This window comes from Lolium rigidum, chromosome 5, assembly GCF_022539505.1.
Source record: "Lolium rigidum isolate FL_2022 chromosome 5, APGP_CSIRO_Lrig_0.1, whole genome shotgun sequence".
NCBI classification, from domain to species: Eukaryota; Viridiplantae; Streptophyta; class Magnoliopsida; order Poales; family Poaceae; genus Lolium; species Lolium rigidum.
In genome coordinates, this window is record NC_061512.1 from 195,772,740 (window position 1) to 195,783,402 (window position 10,663).

The 10,663-nt window shown below is 50.4% G+C and overlaps 1 protein-coding gene across 1 annotated transcript; it reads left to right on the forward strand.

Annotated features, from left to right (window-relative positions):
• The first annotated feature begins 760 nt into the window (after positions 1 to 760).
• Positions 761 to 2,327, forward strand: LOC124651726 (U-box domain-containing protein 7-like). The gene is made up of 2 exons (XM_047190766.1): positions 761 to 1,305; positions 1,421 to 2,327. The coding sequence occupies exons 1-2, from the start codon at positions 761 to 763 to the stop codon at positions 2,325 to 2,327; spliced, it is 1,452 nt and encodes a 483-aa protein (XP_047046722.1).
• Positions 2,328 to 10,663: the final 8,336 nt, after the last annotated feature.

Consider the following 10,663-nt stretch of genomic DNA (forward strand, 5'->3'; position numbering starts at 1 on the left):
AATCGGGGGTATATCTGCATTCGAATCTGATTTTTCTTAGATAAAGAATATATATTAATATTAAAAAATAGCAATTATATCCAGCATCTGCAACAACGCTCCACCCTAATGGCAGTACGGATGCACACAGCTAAAAAAGAGTAAAGAAAACTAAGATTTGATATCATCAACTATCCGTTCCATTCTAAATTCGAGAAAAAATAAAAAAATATGGTAGGAGCAAAACACGGTTAAGATTTGATCGAGAACCCCAACTGTGCCTCGTCACTCCTACAACTATGGCAGTGTGCAAAAATAAATCGAAGATCGCGTAAGCTAGTTTCTAGGGCTTCTCGAAGTCAACTTTTCAAAACTTAAATTTACTGTGCCAAGGTGTGAAAACGAATAAAAATTTCTCCACCACCCTGCACATACACCAAGCCTGACGAAAATATAGTTAAAATACGCAGAGATGATCATCTGCTGACCTGGTGCAGCTAAGCAGACAGCTTTTCTACACAATTTTTAATCACCTCCCCGATGGTCCTCCAACTGTAAATCCAGCATTCATATCGTTTTGGTTTTAGTAATCGGCGACATCCATTTCTTAATAATGTAGCGACCAGATTGGCCCACCCTGTCAGTCCTCGGCCACAAGCTGTCCTTGGCACGGACGTATAAACCCTCTGTCACTGCGCCGCGCCGTGCCACGGCTTCCTCCCCACGCCATTACCTTCGCCAAGTGTCCCCCGGCCAATGTGACTTGCGGTCGAAGCTGACAATGGTGGCGAGGTGCGTGCACGCCGATGCCTTCCGCCTCTGGCCGATCTTCTCGGCCGCCACGCTGCGGCGGAAGCTTCTTGAGGTCCTCACCTGCGGCGGCGGCGGGGGTGGAGGTTCTTGCCGCGGGCGGGCGTCCTGCCGGTCGCCCAAGCCGCGGACGCAGTCGATGCCGAGGCCGCGGTCCGACCGGCTCGCGGAGCTGCTCAGGGCCGAGCCGTCCGAGTGCGGCGACGGCGACGACGAGGGCGAGGCTGACGCGGCCGCCAGGAAGGCGGCCGCGCTGGAGGAGCTGAAGGTCGTCGTCGCCGCCCTTCAGGATGGAGATGGCGACGGAGAGAGTGCCGGCGGTGTGTCGTGGCGTGTCGAGGCGGCTACGGTCGTGCGGAGGAAGGCCAAGGACGACGCCGTGGCGCGGGAGATGCTCGCGATGCTCGGCGCCATCCCGCCGCTCGTCGCCATGCTCGACGACAGGGACGGAGGCGGCGAGGAGCTCCTGGCCGCCGCGCTGTACGCGCTCCTGAACTTGGGGATCGGCAACGACACGTGAGTGTTTTCTTCTGCCGTGGTGCTGTTGTCGGTTTGTCCCGCTCTGTTTCTTGATCAGATCTGGGCGTTCGGTTGCTGACTCTGGCGGAGTTCTTGTGTTGGTTTTGTGTAGGAACAAGGCGGCGATCGTGCAGGCGGGCGCCGTGCACAAGATGCTCCGCATTGCGGAGGGCGCGTCCGGCGCGCTGACGGAGGCGCTGGTGGCCAACTTCCTGTGCCTGAGCGCGCTGGACGCGAACAAGCCCATCATCGGCGCCTCCGGGGCGGCCCCGTTCCTGGTGCGCGCGTTCGAGTCCGCGGCGACCGGGCAGACGCGGCACGACGCCCTGCGCGCGCTCCTGAACCTGTCCATCGCGGCGGCGAACGCGCCGCACCTGCTGGCGGCAGGGCTGGCGCCGTCGCTGCTGGCGGCCGTCGGGGACGCGTCCGCGTCGGACCGGGCGCTCGCGGCGCTCTGCAACATCGTGGAGGCCTGCCCGGAGGGCCGGCGCGCGGTGAGCCGCGTCCCGGACGCGGTGCCGGTGCTGGTGGACGTGCTCAACTGGTCGGACGAGGCCGGGTGCCAGGAGAAGGCGGCGTACGTGCTGATGGTGCTGGCGCACCGCAGCTACGGCGACCGCGTGGCCATGTGCGAGGCCGGCGCCACGTCCGCGCTCCTGGAGCTGACGCTGGTGGGCACGGCGCTGGCGCAGAGGCGCGCGTCCAGGATCCTGGAGATCCTGCGCGCCGACAAGGGCAAGCAGGCGGCCGAGAGCGTCGTGGTTGCCACCGTGTCGGCCCCGCAGGAGCGCGGCGCCGGAGGGCCGTGCCGGGAGGAGGAGGAGGCGGAGGGCGACGAGGCGTGCATGAGCAACGAGAAGCGCGCCGTGCGGCAGCTGGTGCAGCAGAGCCTGCAGAGCAACCTGCGGCGGATCGTGCGGCGCGCGCGGCTGCCGCGGGAGCTGGCGCCGGCGTCGGCGTCGGCCGAGAGCCTCAAGGCGCTCACCGCCTCGTCCACCTCCAAGAGCCTGCCGTTCTGAGGCCGGCAGAAAGCAGCGGCGCAGCAACAGAGGCAGGATCGCAGGTAAAAAGAACACATTCCTTGCTTCAGTGCTACGCGATGGCAGTAGTAACTGAAGCAGCACTAGAGTTCATTGAATTAGCTGTTGGTCGTTGGTTTTTACCACTATCACATCGATGTTCTTGCATTTTGTTTGTCAGTAGAGTCTGTCAGTGTCAAGTAGATATACTGTACTAAGCAAATGTGGCTTAAATCCTTGAGCTATAATATTACTCCACAGTCCACACACACAGCAGCAGCAGCTAGTACCAGTTGGAAAATTTAACCGGTTCCAGACGCACAATGTCAGCTAGTTCCCACTTGGGAGTAATCGAACGAGGTTGGAGCTTCAAGGAGGTCAATCCTATTCTTCTTCTCCGCTTTGGTCGGTGCCTTGCTTTGCCTCGAGGTCCGCCATGGCCATTATAAACAAGCTCACCTTTGTTGCTTTCCGGCAAAGTAAGCGCTCTCACGCGCGAGCCCCAACAGTAATCGGGCCAAGCGAAGCCATTGTCCCTCTCGTCCAAAAGACCACCGGCCGGCCATCATAACGCTCGCATTTGTACCATACAAGTACTCCATGTATTCCCTTCTGCATACGAACACTCGAAACGACTACGACTACTCCTATTCTACACATCTAGTGATGATACTGCTACTTTTGATGACATTTTGTTTGTCTGATAAAAAAAACGACCTCTGAACATGGAAAAATATAGCCCGCTATTTCAGCGATAATAGCGTGCTATAGCATATCAAAATAGTTCGTCCTAAATTTTAGTACTTTTTCTCGATGAGGTATGCTTCCGTGTCCCTCCCTTCATTCCCATCACCATCAAAGTTGAAAAAGATAAGTTAACCTACGAAAGCGTATCGGCAGATCATGACCGTCCACAGGAGGCCAAAGTTTGCAAAGGGGGGACACTGAAGCAAAACCTTTCTTGATGTGACACTATTTGCAAAATAGCACACTATATTGCGCTAAAATGTTGTAGTGTTAGCTCACTACTTTTTCTAGCCTATTGCCCCAAAGGCCCGAGTTTTCCTCCTTAGGAAAAAAGGAAGTTGCTTTCTCTTTGTCGTGGTGATAACTACAATCTGCCGGTTCCTCTTCTAACTCGGAAGATGATCGCCAATGCTGATGATTTATAATAAATAATTTGTGCTATGTTGTTGCTCCTAGGGATGTCGACTTCTAGAAAATTGGAGAAATGCACTTTTGGACTATATCCTTTATTCTAGTTTAAATCCTCTTTTTTGTGCTATATTTAGTTTTTTTTCAAAATGCAATTTGAAATATAGCATGCTATTAGCATGAACTAGTATATAGTAGTACCATTTAGAGGAGGCCTCTCTTATTTCTCATAGCATGCCATATTTTGAATATTGACCCTGAACCTGTTCTTGCACCAGGAATGCAGAGAACAACCATGAGGAGATGGTTGGAGAGGAGACTTTGCTGCATGGCGATGGCAGTGGGAGCGTTGGAGACCGGGAATCTCTTGGTCCCTGTGGAGGAGTGATGAGAGAGTATGGGCAATGCTTGTTTAAGCTCCGATGCTGATGGAGCCCACGTGCTCGGATGCATCGGCACAAGCTCAGATGTTCTTTGCTCCTAATCGCTTTTGCTTTGCTATGTTCATCTAAGCAAGCACTGCTCTGTTCTTCTTCCTGCTTTTGTATAGTTCTAGTTAAATTTAGTCATACTACACCTAGTGGTGGTCAGCGTCAGCCATGCATGGTCGCTCTTTAGCTGTGTGCACATGATCTTTTCTTCTTGGAGAGTGTGTGTTAGAGAGAGGGAGGGGGAAGAGGATGTAGAAGGTGATGCAGTGCTCTATCTTAATGCTTGTCCATTCATCATTTGGTCTTTGCCAGCCTGAAAAACTCCGATGGTCCACGTGATCCAGCTTTCTGATGCATGTTCTTCAGAATAACTGCTTTGCTTCAACGCTGGAATTCTTTGCCAATTTTTTTGAAGAAGGTTGGAATTGATATGAATCTAACCACTACAAGATGGTCCAGATTGGTGAGATGGAAAGTCTAAGATCATTGTGATTACTGTCACATGGGGCAATCTTGGTGAAGATCAATTTGTGGAGTAATGTTACAGTTTCAGAACATGCGTCGCATCTCAGGTATGGTACACAGTACGACACTATATAATTATTATTCGTCAGGAAAATTTGTCTCTGTGTGTGTACATGCATACATTGTCAATACACTGTTAGCAAAACAGTTTATTTGATCGGCTTTTGTTGCACCAGCCGAGTTAAGGCGGTCCTCGTATTACTGGTATGCGTACGTACGCGGTACGACAGTCCACATTTTCATTGGCTTAATATATGTAACCATCATGTGGCACAGCTGTTTTGATTAAGAGCTTAAAGAGTAGGTGCTTGGATTACGTCAAGCTTGATGAAGGTCGAGGTAGGCTAATCTGCTAGCTGATCGACAAGATGCGCAGCTGGCGGATTAATAATATGCCGCAGGGTGATTCCTGTTCCAAACTGTCCTCACATGGTCTCCTCTATCGTACAATACCACCCACGAAATTTCTCTTTCTAAACATATGATGAACTACGATAAAACCGTAACCTAAATGAAAACAAGGTTGTTGTTTTTTAAACGAGGCAAAAAAATTATCATCTTTATTAATGGAGAATAAGTTTTAGAATTCTAGACAAATGCTTAGGACAAGCCATTGGGCTTTAACAAATGCCTACTCTCCTGGAATTACAATGCTCAAATAGTTTGCGCCATCTAACCCTCAAAAAAAATTTGCGCCATCCAAGCACCAATCTCTTGCCTCTTCTATGATCTTGCCAATCCCATGAGATAAGCATGACCACTGACGTCAAAGTTTTCCTATCGGCCCCTCATCCTAAGGAAATATTTGACCACCAAACATTCACGGATGGTTCTCTGGCCGAAGACTCCGGTGGCCTACCACGGTAGGATTTCCTTCCAAACTCTTGTCGTTAGCTTACACTTGTAGAAGAGGTGCGCCGCCGATTCTTGAACTTGGTTGCATAGGGGACAATTTCCACATTTTTTCCGATCTGCTACGTTGAAGCCTACCAGTCGTCCAAACTCTATCTTGCATAACCAACCAAGTAAAGAATTTACATTTTGGAGGAGCCCACACTTTCCAAACCAATGCAGTTAAGACAAGACCTTCAAATTGCACATTATAAGCCGAGGAGGCGGAATATTTTCCATCATTTATGAATTTTCAATGAATGGTGTCAGAAGCATCATTAGCAAGATGAAACATCGTTAAGTAACTCCCATAGCTTCACAAACTCTTCAATACGAACCAAACCGAAGTCTCGGGAGATGTCTATTTGATTGATCCAATAATTGTTGTCAAGGGTCTTCTGAACGGAGATGTCATTCGGCTGACTCTAAAGGTCATTCGGTGGCCACGCTCGTCTTAGAGGTTTCCCAGTGCCACGGAAAACACGAAGAAATGTGGAACACACACAAAATATGAATGGGTTAGTGCGACCAAAACAATGAGCAATGGAAAAAAATACAAGAAGGCCTATCGAAGACCGTGCTCGTTGCCACACTAACACAAGAAGAGGCGAGAGTTCAGTTGCATCAGTTTGAGAAAAAAAACAAGATTTGCACAAGGCCTCCCTTCTCTTTCTCTTTCTCTTTCAACTTCAATGCGAGAGGGCCTCCGTGGAGCTCGTCATGGCGATCAACGTTGACCTGGAGCTAAGTGGCATAGTTCTTGGCGCCGGATGCGGCAGAGGACCTGACATAATTTTGCTGTTTTTTGAAACTTTTTTTGTTGTAAAAGGTAGGGACCTAGTTGATAATCTGCAACAGCTTTGCTCAACAAAATCCAAGGGGTAGCCTCATTCTCATCGATTGAGTAAAAAACTCAAAATTCTAGGCAAATGCATATTTATACTAAACATATTTACTTGTTTATAGAGAAGTCATTAAATAAATCTTGATTGGTCCTTTTTATTCGGTGCGATTTTTAGAGATTATTAACAAATAACTTTAACATTTTTTCTTCCTTTAGTACATTTATACAATGTGTGATAATAATAATAATTAAAAGTTGATTTATATACATAAATTTAATCATATTTTGTTATTTGTTTGTCCTAATGAGACAAAGAAGAGCCTCCTTCTTTACCACTTTAGGGGATGGGGGTGAAGGGGGTTTACATACAACCGGGGCAAAGTGGTTTATGATTGAATCTCAGAGGCATTCTTATCATTTGGTAGATCCAATAGTCTAGTATAATTCTGTTTTCATGGATGATATGTTATTTTCTAAGTTTTACTTCAATACATCTCACTAAACTTAATTCTTAATAAATAATAAAAATGAAAAATAGAACCATTTGTGGAATAAGATGTGCAGCTTAGACGGTCGACAGTAGGATTGTTTAGCTATTGTAGTAAGTTTCAATATCTATGTACATGTATAAGTATCATAATAAATGGGATATAATAGGGTTGTCTATCTTAGATATATCTAACTTAAAAATTTCTAGAATGTATGGATTCTTGATAGTATGTTTGATCTTATACTCAGCTTTTGGTGGTCAACCAGTTCATTGCGGATCTCTAGGGTTCAGAATTACACTACGAGAGAGGATAGCATATTGGAGACAGATCGCAAAAGTTCACCGAGAAGTTTTTTGTCCAGCCGAATAACTATTCTTGGTGATTAGCAAAGCAAGCAAATGATTATGCGTCATGGTCGAGTCCATACAGGCACATAACGAAGCAGCGTTAGGTGACATACAAGGAACTGGATCCTCTAACGTTGTGAAGTAAAGTCAGTGAAAACAAAGAAGGAAAGTCAGGATACTGTAGCTTAAATACCTTTTTATGTACCATAATTAGGTCTAATTAGCAATTAATTAGGTAATTACTGTAGGCATAAAAAAATAATCCATTTTTTTTACACCATAACCTTGTCTGTATGTAATTACTCTAAATGCATAAAGTAAATTTGTAGTATGCAAATTAATTTCAACCATTTGGGCCATGATCATACGGTTTGGAAGAAGCAAAGTTAGGCTACTGTAGCTTAGGTGACTTTGCTTCTTAAAGTTAGAGGATCCAGTCCCGACATACGGTATGTCGGGACTGGATCCTCTAACTTTAAGAAGCAAAGTCACCTAAGCTACAGTAGCCTAACTTTGCTTCTTCCAAACCGTATGATCCCCACTCGTCTCCTCGACTAGGCCCCCGAGCGACGTTTTTCCAATCCGGACGGCGTTCTTCGGTCCAGTCGCGCCACCGGTTCCTCGATTTCATCCGGATTTGGGCCTAAATTCATCCGGCGAGCTCACGCCATCCCCGGCCCCCCAGGGAGCGCTCGGGGAGTCCACACGAAACGAAAGCGCGCGAAACGTCGAGGAAACTTCCCGCGCGTCTGGTGGCCCCAACTTGTCGGCGAGAGACACCGATCGTCGTCCTCATCACATCGTCTTCCGCGCGCTGCAAAAGCCTGCCGCCGGTCACTATTCGCCGACGCGTAGCTTCCACGCGGCGAGTTAATTCCGTCGCCTCGGTAGCACGCGCAGCTACCTCTATTTATCGCCGATCAACCGCGTCACGCCCCGCATTCACCTCCTCGCTCACCTTCCCCAAATCTTCCCCGATCTCGCACGAACCCGCGGCAGCCACAGCAATGGCGAACGACGGTGCGGCAAACAATGGTTTCAGCCGCCGCTCTCTCCACCAATGGGAGGGGCGACTCCTCCACATGGCGGTCTACCCGGCACCGCCGGACTTCCGCGCACCGGGAGGATGGAGGCTGAGCGCAGGCGGCGTGCCGATCCCGCTGCCGCCAACGGGTGGGGGCGCACTCGAAGCGGCGATCGACGAGGTGCTCGTCACTCTCAGTGACGAGCGGCGCGCGGATTCACGCTTCTTCCCCGACAACTACGGAGCGTGGACGAGGCGTTCTTACGGCGCGAGTACGAACGCGAACTCGCCGCGTACGACGGCCCTCCTCCTCCTCCCGGCAAGGAACAACGCCGCCGGCCGCCGCCGATGGTGGAGCGCGCCTGGCCGCACGCTCGAGAATGTGCTCGCGCACATCGAGGACGGGAACTCCCCCGTCCTGGGGATGCCGCCGCCGGTGGCGGCTACCGTGTCGCGCCGGCACGGTAGTTCCTGGATGTCGAGGAGGATGGCGCCATCCTCCTCCTCGTCTGGCTCGCGGTCGGCGTCCAGGTCCGGCGGGTCAACGCCAGCCACCGTCAAGAAGGAGTGGGCGTCTCCTTCGACCGTCAAGAAGGAACCGGCATCGCCACCGCCGACCAGAGGGCGCAGCAGCGGCGCCCTCGTCATCCGCGACCAGCCTTCCTCTCCGCAGCGCGGGCGGAAGAGGAAGTCGTCGAGGAAGGAGGCCGCCGCGGCCGCCATCAACAACGCCGCAAACAAGCTCACGGACCTGGTGCCCGGCGACAACAGCCTCCCCGAGGACGCTGCACTGGAGTGGTCCAAGCGGGACTGGGAGCGCCAGGAGGCGGAGCAGCAGCGGCGGCTGCTGGACCTGGCTGCCGCGCGGCAACGCGCCGTCCGCGCCAACGAACGTCGCGCCCAAGCCCGTCGAGCTGATCAAGCTCGAGGAGAGCAGCGACGACGGCATTTACCGGCCGACGCCAGCACGCGCCGGCGACCACGGCCGGGGTTCGAGCCGGCCGGTACGAGGCGGCGCCGCCCCAGTACGCCGCCAGCTCGAGCGACGACGACGACGGCGCGGACTACACGACCTTCTACCGCCATTTCGTCATGTAGGAGGCCGCTTTTAAGTTTAGGTTAATGTTTTCCTGTCGCCGAATTCAAATATATGTACAAATTCGGCCTATATATGTACGAACTCGCCTATATAAATTAAATATCACTAAATTTCGCTTATCTTTGCATGAGTTTCGCCTACTTCTATTCGAATTAGTCATATTTTGTGAAAAACTGTACATCCGTCCTGGACTCGCCGCTGGGAAAAATGTGCTCCCCGGGCCAAATTTTTCTCCAATCCAAACGAAACTTTCACCAGATTTGGGCGTGGGGAGCCCAACGAGTGGAGATTCTCTTAATACGAAGCAGCGTACAAGATGTGCACTAGCTCTCTCTGAAGTTCGTTTTCACCCGGCAGATCCCTCTGGCTGATGTGACATTCTGGTTGCATCGTACTCCCTCCTCTGGAATCTGGATCCATGACGCCGAGCGCAATCATGGACCTGCGGCGCACCGGCAGCACGTCGATCGGCTTTTCCGTCGGCCGGCCGGTGTGGTTGGTGGGGAGGTGGAGCCAGCCAGAATCTCTGGCCTGGCGCCGAGAGGAACAGGCCCAGGGGTAGGGGACACGGCCGCCATGTGCTCGCGCAGTGAAGCTCGGTAGGTTCGATTCGATCCGGTGGATTTTTAGGCTTGCATCAGCATGCGCGACAGAGCAAGTGAGTGCGCGTCGACCACGACAGATCGTATCCCTGTGCCGTGCTCTCGGCCGTCCCTACGCTGCCCACGCCCAACAGGGCTCACCGGCTCCGTGTCCAGAGCCTGGATCTGGTCGCCTAGACTAGGTGCCGTTCATGGTAGTGGCAATGTGGTACTGGTACAGTGGAGTGAAGGACTAGCAGCTAGGCTGCACGTACGCACGCACAGGTCACAAATTCGAGCTAGTAACGCAATAATGCTTCGCAACTGTTTAGATGATCACGGACAGTGAATGCTCTGGCGTGGAGGTAGAACAGATTATATGATGCGTAATACGGGACAGTTTTTATTGACACAGGTAGAACAGTTTTGTATGGTTGAATAATTATCATGTCTTCGTGTGCTTGGTTGGCTGCCTTTTTATTCTTCTAAAAGCAAGCTGTCAATGGACGTAGCGGCCGAAATGCGAGAGGGATGCCACGATCTCGAGAGATCGCCAAACTTGCAAGATGCATCTCGTGATATCAATTTAGGTTTGCAAATATTGCTATATTTTTACGAAGCTGGTCAAGCTCAAGTTAATTTGACTCTATACAATATTTAGAAGTACATGTAGGGATTAAGTCACCTACTTCCATTCCAAATACATTTGTGCAGTCAATCCCATCCAACTTTGACTATGGATCATAATATAGGATGTACTTAATATTGGTGATGCAAAATCATTAGAGTTGGCACTTGGCAAGATGAGTATTTCAGAATATTTACTGGTTTTAATTCACTATATTCTATGAAATAATGGGCAAAGTTACATGTATACCCTAGAGATTGTGTACATGCTACAGTTGATGGTTCAGGTGCCATTAGAGCATTGCTGTGTCTTGGGGTATA

What these genes read in the sequence shown, in the direction of transcription:
- LOC124651726 (XM_047190766.1), top strand. Translation starts at nt 761, where the DNA reads ATGGTGGCGAGGTGCGTGCACGCCGATGCCTTCCGCCTCTGGCCGATC. An exon ending in TTGGGGATCGGCAACGACAC is followed by an intron (nt 1,306 to 1,420) that starts GTGAGTGTTTTC and finishes GGTTTTGTGTAG; the next exon opens with GAACAAGGCGGCGATCGTGC.